Below are 22,847 nucleotides of genomic sequence, written 5' to 3'. Positions count from 1 at the left end.
GTGGAAATGTAGAATACTCATCTTGCTGAAATTCATAGCAAAGACAAGCAAAACAGGAGCTAAAAGAAATGGACTGAATGAGAAGGGGAGCAGTAGATCGAATACATACTAGTGATTAGCGTATTACGCCCTGGTGTATTATATATTAGAAAATTCATTTTTAATGGGATTTGTCTAGGCTACCTAATACATTCCTTTATCTGAGCACTCCACTGCTGGAGTAGTAACTAAGCTGTATCAGTCACACTAACACACCAGCAAGCAATGAAGATGGCAAGGGCACCACTGCATGCAAGGGAGAAAATGATGTGGTAGAGGACATTAAGAGAGCCTGTTACCTGCCCTTTCTCTATCAGAGCTTTCTCCAGGTCTTCAATTTTTGCCTGGCACCTGAGAAGATCAGCTTGCAGCTGTTCACGAGTCTGAGGGAAAAAAAAAAATTAAAAAGTGTATGTGTGTGCACGCACATCTAGATAGGAGATGTAACACAAAATCAAAATAAGAACACTTACTTACTTAAGAATACAAATTAAGACAATTGCAATATGCACTAAATAAATTCTTACCACTTAAATTGTTATTTTTAAATAAGCCTATGCACAAATAATAGATATTGACCCAAAATAATTAATTTATCTCATAAACAACATATGCCACTCAGCTTCCCCTCATTTTACATGATTTCTAAACTATCAAGTAGTTATTGTCTATGGGGTCCAGAGGTACCCCAAAAGGGACTGGATTACACAAGGTACTAAACAAAAAGGTACCAAACAAAAGCTATCTCTGGTGACCCTCAGACGCTGAGGCTGCTTGAGCTATGGTAAGTATTCTTTCACCCTACTTCAGACACTCTTTCACCCAGGCAGTTCAGTAATTCCTTCAGGCAGTTCCTTCTGCATCTTTGGCTTCTGTGGTTTACCCTAAACCTCATCCAAAAGTAGCAGTAGATGTTCATCCCACCAAACCATTTGGCCCTACAAAGCTAACAACACAGGAATCTACCTAATGAAAACTGTCAGCCACTGTCAAATGACAGATTTGTACGAACGTAACAAAAAAGACCAGAAAAGCTGTTAAAAAGAAAAAGCAACTATTCCAAAATCTACTAAAGGAAAATTCTGCAACTGCCTGCAAGATTAAAAAGAAAAATTATATTACCAAATATATTCATACCAATGCCCCCCTTCCCATGAACATAAAGAAATATATGAGTTTCACGTAACTGTCAAATACATGAGTGTCTGTGAAATCTTTCTTAACAGTAAATGTAACTATGTTCCCCACATATTTTTTTAAAGAAAAAATTTACTCTCATCCTTGAGACTAAATGAAAACCAGTTGTGATTACATGATATTGTTAACATTATAACAGCCCTAAGGAATAGTAGAAATTGCCACAGCAGTGGCAAGGGAAAGTAATTCCTCTTATTTCTTCCTACCTGTTATCACACATCACAGAGGAAAACAACAAAGTTAAAGTATCATAAAGGAAAATAGGCTAACAAGTGAAGGCAGTAACCTGTGCCATTAGAGCACACACTTCTATCTCTAGGTCTGCAATGTGACTGACAAATGAGCTCCAAAGTTCCTTTTCCTAACTCAGTTTCCTAATTCAGTTTAGAAGGAGGGTCTTTAATATGATTAGACTTTTGTAAGACACTGAGAACTCTAGCAAAACTATATAGCAATAATTTGGCTATGCAGGAAGTGCTTCTCAAAAAAAAAAAAAAGTTCAGTTGAGAACCACTTCAAACAACCTTGAAGAATGAAAACATGAAATATTTTAAAGTAAACTTTTCCTGCATCCTGGGTCTACGAATAATAGACTAACATTTTTAGCTAAAAATTACTCTGGATAGTGTCAAAAACTCTGCATTCTTGTGTAACTTTCCTCTGAAAGGCTTTGCTTATAAAGACACAGAAATTCTGCCCTCACAAACATACCCTTTCCATAAACTGATTTTTAAACCTTGGCAGAGGAAATGATGTGGATGAAATAATGGTGAAGTGAGCAATGTATGCTCAATAACCCATCAGCAATCTACCAATATGCAATTTAAAAAAATATTTTGTTAATCATTCTAAGCCAGCAGCATCTCTTACCTTGGTGATAAATAAGGTCCATCCCCACCAGTACTTTTAAATTCTCATTAAAATCTTGTTTTTCCTGCATTATTAACAATATGCTGCAGTGGCATAATACAATGAAGGTAACATGAAACAAGTGGGTAATATATAACAAGTCACAACATGTAACAAGTTTCTACAGTTTTCAAGGGCATTCCTTCAGCGTGGGAGGGAGAGGGAAAGCTGGTTGGCTTTACTAACTTTTCAACATGTTTCAGTGTCACAGAAAGTTGAAATTGGAAGGGACCTATGGATATCATCTAGCCCAACCCCACTCCACAAAGCAGCATCACCTAGAGCATGTTGACCAGGACTTTGTTCAGTTAGCTGTTGAATGTCTCCAAGAATGGAGATTCCACAACCCCTCTGGGCAACCTATTCCCGCGTTTGAACATCCTCATATGAAAGGTTTTTCTTATGTTTAAATGGAATTTCCTGCATTTCAGTTTGTGCCCATTGCCTCTTGTCCTGTTACTGGTTACCACTGAAAAGAGTCCAACTCCATCTTTAATTTCCCCATCAGGTAAATCCCTTCGTAAATCCATGTTGACTACTCCCAGTCACCTTATTGTCCTTCATGTGCCTGGAAAATGTTTCCAGGAGGATTTGCTCCATTGCCTTTCCAGGGATCAAGGTGAAGCTGACCAGCCTGTAGTTTCATAGATCCCCTTCTTGTTGTTTTTGAAGAGAGGAGTGACACTCGCTTCTTTCCAGACCTCAGGAACCTTCCCCAGTCACTGTGACCTTTCAAAAATAATCAAAAGTGGCCTCACAAGGACACTGTGTGGGTCCTGCAGCAGCACATGGGTGCATTCCATCAGGTCCCATGAATTTGTGTACGTCCAGTTTGTTCAGATGTTCCCTAATCTGATCCTCTTCCACCAAGGGTAAGTTTTCCTTGATCTCAACTTTCCCATTGGTGTCAGGGACCTAGGATTCCTGAAGGCCAGTCTTCCCAGTAAAGACCAAGGTAGAGAACGCATTGAGTACCTCAGCCTTTTCTGTGGCCCTTGTCACCAGGTCCCATGCCCTATTCAGCAGCAAGACCACTTCTTCCCAAGACCACTTCCTGCTTATTATACCTTCCTCTCGTTATTGTCTATTATATTTTTTCTGCTCAGATTCCCATCAGCTAAATAGTGCAGTGGTGAATGCTAAGTATTTCTAATTCTTTAAAATTTTAACCCCAGTTATATAATTGTAAGAAATAAAATCTATATTGTACATCTAGCATAATATTTGCCTAGTGAAATTACTCTATGACATATAAAACTCAATGTGAACACTTGCTCTCTGATATAATAGAACAACTCTCAGGACATTTTTATTAGAGGGATAAAAGTCTGGAAAAAATAATCAATAGCTCTGCTAGAACAATGGTAGCTCAATTCTAAAAAGAAAGGATATGCACTATATATTCAACACAATGTCAATCTGGAAAAAAAAAAGCATCAGGGTCCAATTCCTCAGCCGGGACAGAAATCTCTTAAGAAAACAAATAATTTGGATAATTTGGATGTGCATGCAATTCCAGTAAAGTTGAGAGTGAAAAGAAAAATATTATTTTAATATCATTTATTAATATTAAAAGCCCATGGACAACAAGATTCAAGTAATCTTGTGTTACATGTGGTATATGGTGTCAAGTCCTGATGCAATCCAGCATCTGAACCCATTTCAGAAGAGGAATATAGCTTCAAGGCTGTACTTGTACTTGATGCAGAATGAAGGATATGAGGCAAAGGTGATGAAGCTCCCTGTCCTATGGCTATTACTTGCCCATTCAGATGTTACGTAAGTTTTGATGTCTTATCACAGTAGTCATTCAAGTAGAGTGGCCTGTATGCTACATTTCTAGACGTGCCCCTACTTGCAAGAGGTTGTGATAGAGCAGAAGAGATTTTGGATCTAGTAGACTCAGCCCTTTTATCCACCACTGTTCATCCATTGTTCAGTGGATAGATCTGGGGACTGAAAATATTAGTCAGAGTTCACCAATTCATTATGAAGTGATTCTTCTCATTAGCTTGGAAAACCGGAGTGGAAGATGGCCATGATTCTGCTAACCTCAACCTTGCACTAAATAGCAAGTGATTAGGAGAACAACAGTGGCAGATAGGCAGAGAGGTAAGTAAATGAAAACAGAATACTAATCTCTCTCATATCTCAAATACCTGTGGCACAGACCTTGCTATGTGGATAAAAATACATTCATTTCAGAGAGCACATGATGATCTAATAGGAACAACAGTTGATTAAGTACTTTTTGCTGAAAGAATACTTTTTTCATCTGAGGATTTAAAAATAGATTATGATTTGAAACACAGGAAATTCCACTTGAGCATACGAAAACACTTCTTTACTGTCAGGGTGGTTGAACTTTGGAACAGGTTGCCCAGAGAAGCTATGGAGTTTACATCCTTGGAGATATTCAAAACCCAACTGGACATGGTCCTGGGCAACCTCCTATAGGTGACTCTGCTCGAGCAGGGGGCTTGGATCAGCTGATCTCCGGAGATCTCTTCCATCTCCAACTACTCTGTGATTTCATGCACTCTACAAAACATTTGAAGAGAAATTTTCCCACATCAGATATAGATCAGATTTTTACTATACTCATATAATAAAAGTTTCCTTACTACAATCTATTCCCTGATTCATTTTAAATCCATTGTGATACTATCCAAATTGCAAGTTTGTTAGGATATCTTTCTGTATAAGAGTTTCTTACTTCTGAAATCTATAACATATTGTGTATGTTAGAATAAAGTATATCATCTTTGTCCTAATAGCACCAGCTGAACATAAGTAGTCTGCTTACTAATAACATTCTCTAAACCTCAGAAACATTGTAATGTGATTAGTGTTTTGCATTTTACTGATCAGCAAAGACATCTCCCGCTATTCAGATTTTTTTCAGCTTTTTCAACTATTTCAGAACTAAAAATCAATTTCAGTCAAAAATTACCCTTGCTTCTCTCTCTGCATCCAGGGTTCCACCAACTTGTTCTTGAAGCAACGCATATGCTCTTTGCAAAGCTTGATACTCTCTTGTTAGCTGGCAAAACCTTAGTTCAGCTTCTTCTTTAGGTGTGCTCTTAATGAAGGGGAAAAGATGTTTTTGTTTGTGCAAAGAAAAATATATACATAATGTATGTGTATGTACAGATATAATACACACACACAACATGTAAAAAACTACTCAGTTCAAAGCTGAATAAAGGCTTAAAAACAAAAATACACAGGTAAAAGTGGAAGGAAAGATGATTTCAAGGTAAGACAAATGTAGAAATTAGTATATATCTTACAATATCAAGACAGTATAAATTAATATATAAGGTAGCTATAGATAGAAACTGCAAGAAATTAACTAGGGAAAGATGAGACAGAACAGCTCAGTGCACCATTTCCCTCGGCAATTCTCATGACTACAATTCAGAAGGGGTCCTAATTGCCATGCAATACAGTACTTCTTTGCGCTCTGTGTTTACTGTGACAGGTTAAAATGATCTTACCAGCACTAAGCACACAAAGACAGAGGTTATATCTCAAAAGCCATAAGATGGCTTTTTTCTTTCTTTTTCTTTAATCTGTAGTCATTTTGATGTCTTAATTTGCTTCTGATTTTTGAACAACTGCCATCCACATTTTCAAGGTCTTTCTTACAATCCTGAAGGCAAGAAATTTCTTTCCTTTAATTAATTCTTGCTCTTGGAACTCAAACTCCAAGGAAAAAGAGATTATAATATTGTTAGATATTAAATCTAGCCAAAGAAGAAGCCTCTATAAATAAGATAATTAGAACTTGCAATCCATACTCTTTGCCAAAAAATATCCTTATAATTTTTTTCTGACTGAAGAGTAAGAGGCAAAAGTCAGTGAACAAGAAAGATGAAAAGATTATCTAATTCATGTTTGTCCTCAGCACTGCAAGTAGACCAGCTGCACTGTGTAACGCACAGCCGAGACAAAGCATGTCAGCGGATATTTACTACCTATGATCATTTAAGCCTTAAGATTTGCAAAAGCCTTTCTCGATCTTGTTAAGTACAGCAAGAAAATCTTGGCTGTAGTAAAACAGTCAAATAAATTACAAGTTTCTAAAACAAACTATTGTGTAGTAACTATTTACTCTTGGCAAAGCAACCTACTTATTTATTTTCTTCTTCTGACTGCTAAGAAAAGGTTGGAGAAAAACAATCTTACTTCTCGGCCCAATATCCTGCCAAGTCTGTCGAGTAGAATGTCAGCTTATTCATTAATTCTATTGCAATGACTGTGTATATGTTATTGGGCTTGAAAATAAAACCAAACAACTCCCTGTCAAATCTTTTTGAATTCCTGTGGTAGAATAGCTGAAAAATATTCGCATTTATACTCCCATGTTGATTTTTGTAGAAGATAAGAGCTACTACTTACATCATCTAAATCTTCTTCTGGTGTTGCTGGTGTCCTGTCTGTTTTATCTGTATTATATGAAGTTACTGATGATGTTTCTGAATCAATGGATTCTTCATCAAATCCAAAAAATGTCTCCACAACATGTCTCTGAAAAGTTAGTTTTTCTTAGTTACTAACAAAACAGAAAACCTCAACAACCTGGTTAACAGCAGCCAGAGTCTCTCTGGCCGTTATTTCAATTCTACTTCTAAAATACCTGAGTTCATAGTCACAAGGATATGGGCTCTATCTGAGAAACATTTCTAACTCCAATTATCTCACTGTACTCATTCATGTAAGAACTGGTTCTTTGTAAGTCCTTATTCTCTGAATCCCAGTAAATCAGTTACCATCTCAAAATTGCTTACTTGATTGCTTAAGCACATCCAAGAATTGAACTGCACACGCCACATAACTGCCACTACAATAGTGCTTTAGTACAAGTATATAACACAATTAGCAAAATCATACAGATTTTACAAAATTCTTTCAAAAACAGTTAAGAAATGTAATACGTATTCAGCAGAAAGTAACTCGATATGAGATAAGAAAGTAACTCAATAAAAGATCTGGTACCAAAAGGGGAAAAAGTATTCTGAAGAGCTATGTGGAACAAAGTTTGTCATTTATGCTACTTTAAAAAAAATAATAAGTCCAATTAATTTGTTATATCTATCGTGTAAAATTCTTCTAAAAATTATGCATTGCTGCTGTCTATTTCTCCAACACTATCATTTTCAACTTTTTCCAAAATTTGCTCCACTAACTGTATGATTAAGCAAAAATATATATACTTAGAGAAAACAAGCATTTCAGTGTAGATTTTAAAAACTGCACATAACATAATCCATTGAATGCATGCTTGCAGAAAATTAGTGAAAATGAGTAGACAATATGTGAATAGTTTAATATTCACTGTGAAAAATACTATTTTTATTAGTAAGTCACAACTACAGTAATCTTATCACCCTTCAAGATTTCCCCTTCCATCAGCTTGTTAATACATCTTGAGAAAGCAGCAATTGTCTATAGAAAACTCCGCTGTTCAAAAAATAAAAATACTGCTTAGACATTTAACAGGGCAAACAGTTTTCCAAGTACTTTTCCTTCCAAAATAACATTAAAGCTAATGGTTAACCATTAATGGTTATCCATTAATACGCAACATTCTCGTACCTTTTTACATGAAACAAGTGTTTCTATAGTTACCTTTATATATTGAAATACAACCTGCACCTCTCATAACCCACCCAAAGTCAGAGGAACAGGAAAATGAAGAAAAAGATGAGTATTGCTGGAAGAAAGGAATAAGGTTATCAAACATCCTAGTCAGGGAGACCCCTTAACATTTGCAGTCATACCTTTGGCTCAAGACCACACTCATTGAGAACCAAAAGTCTCTACCTTGTATGAAGTGGCACTGTAAACTCAAGCTAGCTGGGATATGCTGCACTGCATTTACAGGCTGCAGCCCAGGTCACCATGGTCCACCAAGTCTCAGTCTCATTACTGTGACTAACTCACTCCACATTTGTTTCCTCACAGCACAGCTAATCCCACTCAAGCTACAGAAGACAGCTTCAAGGCACTATCTAATTGATGCACTTAAGATGAACTCTTAGAAATAACAATTTAAGAAATTCATTCAACTGTATTTTTAAATTAACTGCTTCTACAAGAAACTCCTTTTACAAAGATGCTATATGCTCGTATATTAGTAAGAGGAAAAAAAGCCATCTTTTGCAAATAGACTACAATTTGACATATCCATACAGATAAATACAAGAAAATACTTTTTGCCTTGCTACAAGAAAGGCAAAAAGCTTTTGAACAATTTTACAAACCAATCTGCATTTTCTAGGCTACTAGATCACTAAAGTTACCAGTTAGTCTATTCACAAGTAAAAAAAAAAAAAAAGGAGGAGAATTATTGTACTAAAACTCTATAATAGACACATTATCATTATCTCTGTTGTCTGGGAAGCACTATGATGCTTTGACTGGGCAGAACTGTCCACAGCACCAGACAAACACACTTCCCTGGGATCACGTAACTCTTTCCTCCAGCATTCACATTCTGCACCATTCTGTCCTGCTTGACCAATGGACGCTGAATACTGGTTCCAATCTACAATCATATAACAGCAATACATGAAGTATAGTTTGGGAATAGAAACTCGGGCTAACCAAACTGTGCTACCCTCAAGTTGTAAGAAAGGTTTCAAGACAAATGAATCTGCAATCCCTTTTGCCAGGCCATTTCATCAAGAAGTATTTTTTCTGATTCCAAACAGATCAGATATAGCTTTATAAAAATGAAGGTAAATTCTGTGGAGGTAAAAAGATGAGAACAGCAAAACAAAAACCAAGAGACTTTCATGAAAGCTGCATCCCTCCACTGTGCAGACATCTTTTAGTCAAAGACACTAAGAGTAAACCCAAAACCAAGCTGCATACAGACTTATGTACCTGTAAATTTTTATCCTGTTCCTCTGCCCATACTAGCTTGCCTGAGGATTGGGCTCAAAACATTTATCTTGTGCTCTGGAGGACCACAAGTGACGTCCAGCAGCTTAGAAGGTTATGGAATGGTTGATCCTGGTTACTCCTCTCATTATAAGGCTATTTGGTCTCGCAAAAATGACAACCACACTTGAGCAAAGCTCAACCGCAGCCTGCAATAAAACACAGCCCTAGGTACTAATAACATGAATAGGAGTCAAGTCTTGACTTTGGAAGGGCTGGTAGAAGGGACTCATGAGGACTGACAGCAGATCAGTTTCAACTGAGGATAAAACTCACCATACTTATGGGAGGATTTTTGCTATTCCTCAAGCTAGTCACTTTCATAGATAATTTAGCTTAAATATATCTTCCTTTTAATATGCAAGCAGATACACCCCACATACTGTTTCAAGGGGTGAAAAACAATAATAAAACAGTGGTTTTGATTTTACGTAAGTGTATATAGATTGTGATAAAGATGTTGATCACAATGCTGCTGTTCTGACAGAAGAGATACATTTAAATATTTCTCCACTAACAAAGCCTACAGAAAATTAATGTACTTCTATTCATAAATAACACGTGTAATTATTAGATAGGAGGGCATTATCTAAGAAAACTAGTATTTCCCATAACACTGAAAATTTCCAATGCTTCAAGGAAAGTCAAAACTAAAAAACTGCTAAACACTATACAGCCTGGTTATAATATTTGGGGTTAAAACTGAACCATTTATTTATTTATTTTATGACCTCTCTCTCTATAGACAAGCTGCATATTTGTTTTTTTGCGGAGCTGTGGATGCTTTCCACAGCAATAGGGATATTGTATTTAGCTATTGTATATTACACACATGTATCTCCTTCATGAGATAATTACAAAACAGCTGTTTTTATTGTTGATCATCTACTATTCAAAGCAATTAGCTACAAGAAATGATTCATAGCAAAACTACAACAAATTGACTGATAAGGGAACAGCTGTAAAGGAAAAAAATGGAGACATCTGACTCATACGAAGTTTGTTGATAAATTCTATAATAAATAATAAGGCATAAATGAATACAGCAACTTCTAGGAAGATCCCATATATAACTCAAAAGCTGAATCAAATTGGCTTTTGAAAAAGATGTGAACATGTACAATATTATTGGTGACTGGATATTTGTAACTACACATTATATAAAACATGGGTACATTCTAAATTAACAATATAAATATTCTGTTGTATTTATTTGTATATTTAAACCTTACTTCTAAATGATGACTAAGAAAATAGTAACATCAGTTACCAAAAACTACTGATTTGAATTCTAACTTGCAGTGACTATTGTCATTTACTTAATGGTAAGTATTTTTCATGCAGATTTGTATCAATTATAAGTAAAATTATGCATTAAGTCTTTACAACTAAAATATTAAGACTTCTATTGAAGTCTATTGCTCAATAAATACAGGTTTACAATGTTATAAATAAATAGTGACACACAGATAATGTAGGCAGCTTTCAACAAACACGCACATATTTTAATAGTTTGAGTAAGATTTATCTTATTTTCAAGTAATTAATCAAACATGATGAAAATGAACCAAGAGGAATTTCCCTGTAATGCAGTCAGAGGAACTAATCTGCAAATTCTTACCTTCATGCTTATATGTCATTTCTTGGCAGCCAGAAAAATACAGGCACACCAAAGCACAGAGACAGATGAAAAAAGAAAAATATAAAACAAGAAATACGAACTCCATCACACTGGTGTGCACACTTGCCAGTATCACAAATACAGTTTATTTATTAAATTTTACATAAAGAAACAAATCTTCAGAGTCCTATAATTTCCAAATAAAATCGGCAACTATGCTTATTCTTAAATGCATGTCTTCATCAATCACAGAAACACTGTAATTCTATTCTATGGGTGTAAAAACTTTTTTTTTCTAGAGTTTCTTGATTATTTCATTATCAAAGTTCACAAAAAATTGAGACAGCATACTGTGAGTAGCAAAACAAGATTCACCTCTGGTATATCTTTCTTCCAACAAGTCCAATGACACATTAATGTAAAAAAAAACTCTACTGGCTGAGGCAGCTTCATCTCAAAGAAAAAGAAAAATCCTACAGTACTTGAATGTACACAGTCAATGTATCACTCCCCTAACCCCCTTGCAGTAAGCAGCTGCAGTACTTCTTACCCAGGGGGAGCTGAGATGGTTGCCACGCTCTTCTAAGGATCCATATGTCCCTTGGTATTTAAGGGTGCTCTGTTGAACACTAAACTAGCAACAGTAACCTAGCACACTTACGTTGCCACAGATATAACACAGATACCTAACCACAAAAAATTAAATCTTCAGTGTTTTCAAACGCCTTTCTGCTGAACTAATGTTATTTAGACACAGCAGGAATACAAAGGCTAACCCAACTGGCCAGCAGATTGTCCACTACTCTAAGCTGTCTTCAAGACCCTAAAAAGCACGCCACCAATTCCATCCTAGTAACAGGAACCACCATCAGGAAAATACTGACAGGAAAACATGGAGAATGACCAATCACAGCACACTGAAAATTAAGGAAGCAGGAAAATAAAAGCATCTGTTGAGGAAAAGCTACAGCAGTATGTGAGTGCAATGGGAACAGGCTGCACGGGTTCAAGACTACTTATTACCACAATAAAGGAACCTTTTTACGCCTTCCAGTCTGGGCTTATCTGACTACATTCATGAAACCTAATTCTCAACAATTATTTCCTTCTTCATTTTGTTAAGAGTGGGACACAGCTGAAAATAGATACAATTCCAGCAGTCAAACTTGGACAACTCACTATGTTAATGATAATCTTACATTTAACAGTTCTTGGAAAAGTAATGATATGCATAATTTCTCCTTATGAGAGGTTAGCTAAAACAAATATACCCATAATTTCTTCTACTATTATACACAGGTTATCATCTAGATGATACAAGACTCTTGCACAGATCATAAACAGAAATACACTTTCACTATTTATTCCATGTATAACGCAACTCATTTTAGACTGCCTTTGGAGCCCACAAAGAGAAATTTTAGGACCAAACTCACATCGCCTATTTAGCTATCTACTTCCTAAGGAGAGGACTTTCATCTTCATGCAGCTAATTACTCTCCAGACTGAGATGTCTATATGAGATGTCTGATATCTCGCCCAAGCTAATATCACATGCAGACATCAATATTTGATCAGATGAATCCTATCATTTTCATCTGAATTCCTCAGAGAAGGTGTAGAAAACAAAGAGGATGAACACAGTACAATCCCAACATGACATCTAGGTGAACTCTTTATAAACATTTATAAACATATTGATTAAATAAAAAAATGGAAAGTTTACGTGGCTTCCTTTGATGATTTCAATTCAGCGTTTATAGATTTGGAATCTAACTACTGTATCTGAAATAGCTTTGATTTTCTGTTCATGAAATGTAGGAGTCGAAGGAAAAAAGGCCAACTGACCTGAGATGACTGATTGAAAGTCCTGTGAAACTAACTTAGAAGTAGGAGCTAGGCACAACTAAGGCAAAGCACATCTGCATGAATGCAGCTTCTTGGAAGTGAACTTTGAGATTTTATATGATTTGATTATGTCTTTCCAAGGTAGCTACCATGTGGATTTTGCGTTTTATTCAAGCTACAGTGTCTGTATATAACAATGTAACAACAACAACTGTAAATTAATTTGGTTGTAGCAAGGATTAAAAGATAAAAGAAAAATTTGTCAAAATTTAGGATACACGTATGTTAAAATACACATATCACAATTATATTATCTGGTGGTGTCCTTATAGAATGTGGGTAAAAACAATGGTAAGATGTTTCTTACCTCAAGGAGTGAAGAATAACAATCAACTGTAAGACAAAAATCTGCTAATTTTAGTCATGTGGTTTTATAATATATAATAATAGATGACTATGCATAGTTTCCTTCAAAGTATAACTTATGCCTTCATCTCAAACTCTGATAATCATCATAACCCAAATCACACGTAACACAAGCAACCTAGATTCCAGGAGTCAGTCTGTGACTATAAACAACAATAGAAGAATATGATCCTCTACAGCCAATAAACATGCAAAGTACGCTCAAGAAAGTAATTTTCTTTTGAAAGCATAATCTGAGACCAAGCATGATACACTCAGAGAAGTAATTAGCCCTATTGCTTTCCATTAAGTATCTGCTCCAATATTCAAAACACCTCCCTGTGCTGGACCTGCAGAAGAGACAAGATGAAAGCGTCCTGTCCTAAGTGCTCTGTTTCACTACCATGGCTTCCTTACTTCTTTAGACCTGCTCTTTTTGATTTTCATTCCACTTCAGCCGTAAAGAAGGCTTGAAGTCCTGCCTTCACATTAGGGCCTAAAGGACGGTACAGCACCACTGGGAAGGAAACCAGCCAGCATGTCAACTCCCTTCCTCCCCCACCCCCGTTCAAATAGCTGACACTGACAGTGTTCAAATTCCAAGTCAACACTGCACATAAACTAGAATTCCTACAGTTTTATACAGCTGTTAATTAAGACATTTTCAAATATATTATTGATGAAGTTCAGTGGGGCAGGAGGTTGAACCATTTCAACTTAAATTTTTCATCTGTGATGCTTCCTCACTTTATTTAGAAATGCGTTAAAATGTTCTTCTCTCCCTCACAAGACAAAACATCTTACTAGAAAGTAGGGGGGGGGAGGGATATTTTGAAAAGTTCCAAGAAATTACAAACATGAATAACAAACCAAAGAGAAAAGGTGAAAACATGAAAACAAGGAAAAAATATATTTCTCCTTCCTTAAAGAATACGGATTTAGGGTGTGTGTGTGCACATACACATATATAAAACATATCTAATTTTCAGCTAGTCCTGGCAATAAGAAACTTTTCTTCTTTTTTCCCAAATTTATCCCTTCTAACTGTTCTCTCTATTTTCTTCAGAAGTCTCTACCACTGCTCTTTTTGTACCAAGCACAAGATGATCCATATTTAAATCAGAAGAATTTGGTATTCCTACAACCCATCTCCATCAGGAACCAGTCCAAGTTACTGCAGGTTCTCATTTAACTAATCTTATGTTGATTCTTTGCTCTCTGTCTGTGAATAATATTAATTCACATTTCTCTGACATCTCTTTGATGAGGAAAATCGTGGGATGCCCCCAAACTGCAAGTAGGCAGAGCCAAGCTCTACGGCAGGGCCAGCAAAAACTCAAGCTCTTCCTCAATAGATAGCATGAATATAATCAGCTCCAGGCGTGTGGATACTTGGATGTGACTAAAAGCTGGTATAGACATATCTAATATGACACTAGCCATGCATCCAAGGATGATGCACACAATACAGTTTTCCCAGGACTGTAATCTATTACTTTCAGGCAAACAAAATCCAAGTCACTCTCAACCTGCCCTCTCTTTTCCCTCACTTTTGTTTTATAGTCCTGCTTTTCCTTTGAGGAGATAGAATCAAACAAAATTTCCTATGGCCAGTTGTCACTGATAGGCTGAGGGTCATGGCATGGAATAACTAGCAGGAGTTATGTCTGTTACTCACTACTTTACTTCTTTCTGACAAATCCATCATACCATAAGAAGGAACCCCCTAGTAACTCAGCTGCTCATAAGCACAATTCTTGCAATAATCTCTGCAGAAGTCCCCCACCTGTAGTATTCTTATCACACGGGAAATAGACTACCACAGAGTTTTCAGTGGAATCACAGGTATTTGCTGTTCTGTTCTTCTTTTTGGTCAACAAGGAATGGAGGGAAGAATAAAAATATGAGAAAAGCAGCACCTCCCTCAAGAGAAAGTAGGCAAAGGGGAAGGGCACAGAGTCTGGCCAGCTCAAGTTCTGTTAACACAGAAAATTTAAGGCATAAATGAATAATTATGAAAATTTTCAACCTATGGAAATTAGCATCACTAGTTATCATCTCCTCTGAAAAATAAGATTAACTGGCTGTTTTTCATCACGAACTTTCTAACTCAACAAAAAAATCTTACACAATTAATTTTAAATAAGATGAGACTAGTAATTAGAGATCTACAAAAATTATGGCATAGAATCAAATACATATGCATATACACATATACATTACTAGTTGCATTTTAGACTCTGCCCACAATATAGAAACTTCTGTGTATACTATACCAGAGAATGGTTCATATTTACTGTAAATAGATTTGACCTCTAACAATCTTCCATTTTGCAAAAGAAAAAAAAATATTGTTACTTCAAAATTTTTTTTTCCTCATCCTGCAAAAACACATCATATTCGAAGCACCTGTTGAAGATACTACTATCGAATAGAGAACCAAAATGCACAAATCTTTCAGAATACAGGTATTATGAAACACAATAAGAAAGCACCACCTGGAGGTCATCAGGAGTACAGAAGGCAGAACACATCCACATTTCTATTTAGGACAGAATATACCTTAAACCACCCTATACTTGATAATATTCTCTCCACTCTTTACTCTCATTTTCTGCCCTGTGCTCCCTTCTTCTCCTCTTACGCACACCAAGCTGCTAACATTCAGCTTTGCATGAAAGCACTATTCAGAAAGATTATTACTTATATCCTATGTTGCAGTAAACACTGAAAGCATACTCTGAAACAAAACTATTCTAACTTTTAATTTTTCTCTTGTACTTTGCACTCTAACGGCAAAACAGTTACTAGAGCAAAGTGGTTAGAATCCTCTTTACTACTCATATGTAATGCACTTTTCAAAAACTCTGGTGTGAGTTCAAGTTTTCAATTGTGATTAAGGAGTAACTTTGTGCAAATGCTGTAAATGACAATGGCTAAAAATGTAATTAGGTTTAAAAATAATAGTAAAAAAACCTTTTTTGTATGTTACAAAACTTGCAGGTCTTAAATGTTAATAAACACTGAGCAGAGACAACAGAAGAGTGATAAGAAATTTTACCATTAATTTATGTAGATCTCTAATTTCAGGAATTATTTGAAAAGGCCCTTTTCACAGCATTCAAAATGTGTGGAAACCAAAGACTTGCTCACCTTTGGAGGTTTGAGACTTTTCCTCTTCTGCTTTTTAGATCGTATCAACCGTTCCCTTTCCTAGAAGGAAAGAGAACATTTTAGTTTGGGTTTCTTTTAAAATATATATTTAGGTATGCACAAAACAAAGAAATATCATTAAAGTTTTCTTAAACTTGGAAGTAAAAATTAGCATAAATAGAACATCTTTATCCTTTGAAATAGCACCATGTTGGTCTAGCACACCGCAATATATCCCTTTAGCAAACAAATGTTCAGACATACTTTACAAACTTGCTGGAAGTTGGCAAGAAAAGGCTTTGTTAAATATTGGGCACAGATTTCTGGCAGTTCCTTCAATTCTTTTACTGAGAAGCTCACTATGGAAACGGAGTTAATGTTCTCACTCTGGTGGCCATCCAGTCTGAAGAAGCAGGCAGGTAGCCAAAGCCAAATCCATCTTCACTGATTGTAAGACAGTATATCAGGTACACTTTAATCACACATATGCACGTATGGTGTTGCATGTGACTTCTTCCTTGTGGGGCAAAAGTCTCAAATCCGAAGTCACTTTCACATCTAGGGAACTCAGGCCTACATTTAAGTTAGTAGGTCAAGTGCAATATAGACTGTTTAAGATCACAGTTATCCAGTTTAGTCTGTCTTCTCTAACACAGCCTTAGAAAAAGATCACAATTAATTATATCATAATAATGATATAGTGCTATAACTGGAAAATGCAGGGTTTATGAACAATCACACAAGAATGCTGCCCTGAATTCCAGTGGAGAAGAGGAGAAGATTACAGAGAGTAAGAAATGAAAGGAAAGGAAAGGAAAAGCAAGAAAAGAGAGGTCATCTGTCTCCCTGTCTTGTTCCTGATTCCTTCCTCGCTCTGCATCTTTGTTGGAAATATTTGTACTTTAAAAAGAATGACAGAATTTTCTAGTTTCAACTGCTTCTCTGGCAGTTATTGCTCACTGTATGGCATTTTTCTTTACCCTGCTGGAATTTTCAGTTCAGAGCTATCTGTTATACGTTCAGTTCAGAAACTTGGTAAATCAGAAGCTCCCCAAGGAAATCACAACAAAGTAATTCATTGTTCTCAGTACATTGTTCTAGAAGAGAAGTATTTTGAAAATACAAAATAATTCAGAAAAGCACAGTAATTTGCATAGCAACCTTCAATACACGTGGTTTTCAAAACAAGGTACTGACTACCAAACTGGAATGGCACCAGTATTTCATGCTGCATAGAAATAAAATATAATAAGCTAAAGGTGAAACAAAACAATGGAATTTTAGGCAGTGTAGCAAAATCCCTCCTCAGGAACATCGTTAGGGCAGAGTCCCTCTTTTTTAACATAGGTCTCCTGCATCCTAAGCACATGTCCAAATAACTGGGGAAACTAGCTAGTCTTCTCACTTGTTCTTTCCTTTCCTCTTCCTCCCATGCAGAATGAACAACACTTTCAAGATCTCCCATTCCTTCCTTTTCCTAACCTAGCTTTTAAGAACACTTCTTAATCTGTCTTAATAAAATATTAAGCCAGTGGAACAATATTAATGCTAAATAAAAAACAATTTGCTGAATCACTAGCCATCTTTTGCAAGCACCTGAGTTTATCTGGACAATTTTTCCTTGCAAGAACTGACCAGGAAAGTGCTGTTGGGGGAAAAGTCAAGTTGATAGGCCCTCAATAGCACCAAAGGTATACTACAAACTAAAAAAAAAAAAACAAACAAAAACCTAAAATTCAGATAACTCTATTGCCTAATACTATGATTCTTATTTCTGTTCATCATAATGGTCTCAGCTGTAAGTAAATTGATAACTTCTGTATTAATAAGGTACATGACATGTGAGTCATTATTTTTTATGATATATTTTTATTCTCTAGAGATGAGATTTGAGCTAGAAGAGAAAGTTAAGAATCATCATGGTAGCGCAAAGAGTCCCCCCTGTATTCATATCAAAGATCAAGTATGTAACATGTTAACTTCTTTCTGCCAATGAAAAAGTATCTTTAAATAAGAAACAAAGGAAAAAATGAAACATTTTAAACTGCTTGTTTCTTTTACTTTCACATTAAACATGAGTATATATGAGTTGACCTAAGTTAGGACACAACATATTTCCTCATATTACTGGCTGAGATAGTAAAAGAAAAGCCCTCCAAGAATCCTTTCATACCACTGAAATAAAATTGAGGTATTATCTGCCATATATTGGAAATTTAATATTATATCACAGTCTCTGTTTGTGCAGTAGTATTTGGAAGGTAAAGCATTGCTCTGTGAATCATACTTTATATTATAGTGTCTGAGTAATATCCTACTGCTTGTGATACCCTGACACTGCCAAGTGCACACTGACATCTATCTTTGGCACTGATTACAAAGAAATCCTGGGTCAAAATCTCAAAGTAAGTGCCAAGAACTGAGATAATGTTCTAGACAGAGTGATAATACATTTTGTTGTTCTATCTTTTTGTATCTTCCATTTTTGCCTTCAATGTTCTAAGCAACAGCTTAATCTTTTGTTTGGTTTAAAAAAAAAAAGATCTTAAAATAGTTTCACTGTTACGTAGCATTCAATCTAAAAATCTGCATGTAGTGCCATTTGAAAATGCTCTAGAATAGTTTCCCTTAGTTTCTGCTGGTCCAGAAGGGCATGGCTGTCCCACAGATATAATGCCATTTCTGCCAGCACCCTAGCACCCTACAGTGCCCAAAACGCCACTAGGCACATCTTAGGCAACTACAGAGATTCCTGACCATCTGATCAACAGTGCAAACACCTATGCCCATCATCTTCATAGTCAACAGAGGGAAGTAGCTGTGCAACTCTTCTAATCCTAAACCGGACTACTGTTGGTCAGATGAACCGCACCGTAAGACTGCGTATTTCCCTCCATTTGCTAAAAAGACAGCCAGCGTGGCCAGCTCAGGAGAGGCTTACAATTAGCTGAAATGAATTCCAACTTGCATGTTTTTTTTCCTTTGAGGAGAACTTCTGATCAGAGGAGTGGTTGGGTCTACATGAGCCTACATCCAACATGTTTCAGTCATTAAGATTGGGAATGTGTCTTTTCCTTCAAGTTCTTCTGTTGTGGACAGTCAATTTTGTAAGGGATGTGGATGGATTGATGCACCTCTTTTCACAAGCAGCGTATGATAGGGAAATATTTTACAATGCAGATATTCATACAGATGCCAAAGAAACTCACTCACTACCAAGTGAAATAACAAGAGCCCTTCACTGCTGAAGAATTATTTCTATAGCACTACTACAACCTGAGTTAAATATTGCTTCAAATCTTTAATTTGCCTGCAGATGTGTGTGCATGCACTTGTTCCCACACATGAGAAACATTACCACTGTGAGATCATCAATAACATGCTGCTGTTCTTTGACTTGCAGCCTGAGGAATTCAATTTCTTGTTCTTCCCGTGTGCTGCTAAGATCATTCAAAGATGTGTGCCTCTTCAACATTGGTTGTGCAGATAACTTCTCTTTCTACAAAAATTAAAATAAAATTTATTATTAAACACAAATAATTCCTTAAAATGTCTTGCTAGTACTATACACTAGTATATCGATGCAATATGCTCATCAAGATTTCTTCAGATTCATCAATGCCACCACAATAGTAGGCCTCTTTTCCACCAACCTAGCATTATACAATCTGTATGCATTCATGTCATTATCTCACATAAGATATTTTAGAACAGAATTCGAGAACATAGTCTGGGACAATACTAAACTGGTGGACAAGTGAACTAAGTGATCAAATGTAGCAGGGCCTTTGGCACATGTATTCAAATTTAATTTTGACTTATATTCAGAAAAGCAGTATTTAACTAAGGCTAGCTTTTAGTCCTACACTTCTATAACCTCCAAATATTTTTTATCTATCTGTGATCCTTTTCCTTATCAGTGTGAACCGATACAACACAAAGCACACAGAAGACAGGCCACTCTGAATTTAGAATATGACACAGCTGTATTTGCCTGAATTTGATAGTGACACCATCCCACTGTTCACACTCTGAGGCTTGTATTGTCTATATAGAAATGTATGTATACAGTAAGATCCTTGCAAGCACTTACAGCTCAGTGCTACTGTGGGCAACGTGTTCTTATAAAGAAACCTTAGAGACAGTTACTTACCAATTCTACATTTTCCCTCGACAGATTTTTTATTTTTTCTTCCATTCTCTGGATACACTGCAACATATCATCATTTTTTTTGCTCATTCTCTTATTTTTTTCTACCAAAGGCTTCAGCTGACTTTCTGTCTCCCGAGAACGTTTCAGCTGCAAATGCAAGAAACAAACTTAGCTGTACTTTGGGTCATAGTGGCCTGAAAGAAGAAATACATGGGTTTTCCCTGCCTTTTTCCTTCATTCAGAAAGTTTATTTCTTCCATTAAATGGCATCTGATATAGATTACTGCTGAACTAAGAACGACAAGAGTTCAAATCCGCAGACGCAGTATTTTTGTACAGTCTTCAAATATCTCAATCTGGTCACTGGATTTTGCTCTTGAAACACAATGATCTATGAAAGTATCTTCTTGATAAACTGATCTTGTTACAGATATGCTTCTTGGGAACAACATAGTCACCTTTCTTCCTTTTAGCTATTCCTTTGTAGAAGAACACTGTTCTTCCATTATTAAAAAAAAAAAAAAAAAAAAAAAACCTAATGTGTAATTAGAGCAATGAAAGTTAGCCAGAGGGCACAGTTTCAATCTCAGCATTCTGCTGACATTTTCAAGCTGCTCAATTTTGTTCCTGTGGTTTTATGATGTTAGACAATTATGTGAAGCAAATCACTGCCCTTTCCCCTTCTGTGGATATTCAGTATTTCACTCTTTATTTCCTTAATCCTTGAGTTGTTTTGAATGAAAAAAAGCTATCTTTCCAATCAAAAGATTTTCCGGTTTACTGAGTTTAACTGGAAATGAGAAAAGATAATCTTCCTGAGCTACTTTCACTGTGTAGTTGGTTCTCTGTTTCATTCTCAGAAGAAAATCATTTTTTGTAGTGCTTAATCACAGAAGCATACTGATATTACTGGGTTTATCTAATTGTCTCCCAAAATGACAATATCTCCATCATATCTTTTCCAAAATATATTTCTGATGCCTTCAAGTGAAGCATCCAGAAGAGCATTTGACTGCCCTCTATCTAGAGGGACACTGAAGGATTGATTTTGCAGTACTTCAGCATTCTTCAAGGATATATTGAATGACTTTTGTCATAACCACTGAAAAGATTAGGAGGCTGAATTATCTTGTCTTTATAGAAAGGAATCTTGAAATAAAGGAAGATGTTCTTGAGTGTACAGAGTAGAGAAAAGCAATGGTACCAGCAAAAGTGAAAAAGACACTCAGCATTTATGTGAAATAGTAAAAAGAGCTAACTGTATCTAGACTAAAAGGCATATTCCTCTCACCCCAATAAACTTCAATAATTAATGAGGAATCAACTTTGTCATATAAAAGGCCAGTTAAGACTACAGGAAATTAAAGAGGAAAAACTTACAGAAAAAGACATGATTTTGTTCTCAGATTACCTGATTTTACTCTAGTACTCTCCAATTAATTTCACTGATCCAGACTCGGACAAATTTTGGACAACAGAATTTCAAAAACTGTCTCTTTTGAAGATCAACTCAAGATGTCACTGAATGAAGATGTGACTGAAATATTGCATCTGAGCCTTCTCCGCCTGCCATCACCGTATCTAAAAGTATTACTTTAGAATCAAATATATAGGTTGCAGGACGGGAAAAATTCCTTCTAATTGGAATGAATATGCCTTTCAGAAGTAGGGCATTATAGGAGGAGATATTTAAAAAATGCTCATTGTTAGAATTCACCTCCTATTGCAGTCAATGGGAATTCTACCATTGACCTCAGTAGAAGCAATTAAGTAGCTATGCAGGCTAATAAAATTCATTCTGAAAATTCCTGTCATACAGCCTTCTTTTTGTAAGTTACTATCACTCTCCTAGGATAATTTCACCTAGTTAAGTGATTCCCCTTGAGATAGGGGATGGCAGATTTCTCATCTGCAACACAAGAAAGCTTTTTAATTCCTGGCTAGCATAAGCATGTCACAAAACTAATGTCAAATTCCACTCTTTCAAAGATTAATAAAGTAAATTAAGTGCAGAGATTATGCATGTCTTATACAACATCTCTATGCTATGCTGCAGGCAAGCTACTAGTCGATTTGGTATCTCTTTCGATGACCCCAAAACAAGCTTATACAGTTCTATTTCTCTGAAACAAGAGAGATTCTGTCCATGCTTTTTATGATCACAAAACGAATTTATATAGTAAAATTCTTTATCTTTAGGAATAACTGATTGTTGCCCACCAAGACTAATTTGTAAATTATTTATAACACTGACTTTCAACATTAAATCCTTCACCATAAAGATGCCCTTCCAGTCACCATCTGTTTTATTGCTAATTAATTTACCAGCTCATTTCTTTCATCTGCTAAAAGAGTATTTCTGTCTTCCAGCTTCCTTATTACAGCATTCAGTTCAGCGATTTTTAGCTGAAATCTCCGCATATCTCGTTCATCCAAATGCTGCTCCTTTAAACCAAAAACATACAAATATATAAAATTATCTTTAAAAAATTTTTAATATCCAGAAATGTAACAGTACAGTTTAGCAGGTTGATTGTGTGGATCTAAAATAGACTCTTACATCAATGACTA

At 35.9% G+C, this 22,847-nt stretch overlaps 1 protein-coding gene across 2 annotated transcripts in view; it reads right to left on the bottom strand.

Annotated features, from left to right (window-relative positions):
• Positions 1 to 22,847, bottom strand: part of JAKMIP1 (janus kinase and microtubule interacting protein 1) — a 104,649-nt gene that overhangs the window by 42,303 nt on the left and 39,499 nt on the right. The window contains exons 5-11 of one of the 2 annotated variants that reach the window (XM_062575324.1): positions 22,602 to 22,721; positions 20,277 to 20,423; positions 19,482 to 19,613; positions 16,124 to 16,183; positions 6,550 to 6,678; positions 5,099 to 5,227; positions 339 to 422 (exon numbers count right to left, since the gene is read on the bottom strand). In XM_062575324.1, the coding sequence (XP_062431308.1) occupies positions 339 to 422; positions 5,099 to 5,227; positions 6,550 to 6,678; positions 16,124 to 16,183; positions 19,482 to 19,613; positions 20,277 to 20,423; positions 22,602 to 22,721 (801 nt within the window). Of the gene's footprint in view, positions 1 to 338; positions 423 to 5,098; positions 5,228 to 6,549; positions 6,679 to 16,123; positions 16,184 to 19,481; positions 19,623 to 20,276; positions 20,424 to 22,601; positions 22,722 to 22,847 lie in introns of both variants that reach the window. The other variant, XM_062575325.1, reaches the window with a different exon arrangement.

This window comes from Rhea pennata, chromosome 4 (genome assembly GCF_028389875.1).
Source record: "Rhea pennata isolate bPtePen1 chromosome 4, bPtePen1.pri, whole genome shotgun sequence".
Taxonomy (NCBI): Eukaryota; Metazoa; Chordata; class Aves; order Rheiformes; family Rheidae; genus Rhea; species Rhea pennata.
Note: the sequence above shows the minus strand (reverse complement) of the source record. Positions and strands in the feature narration are given on the sequence as shown.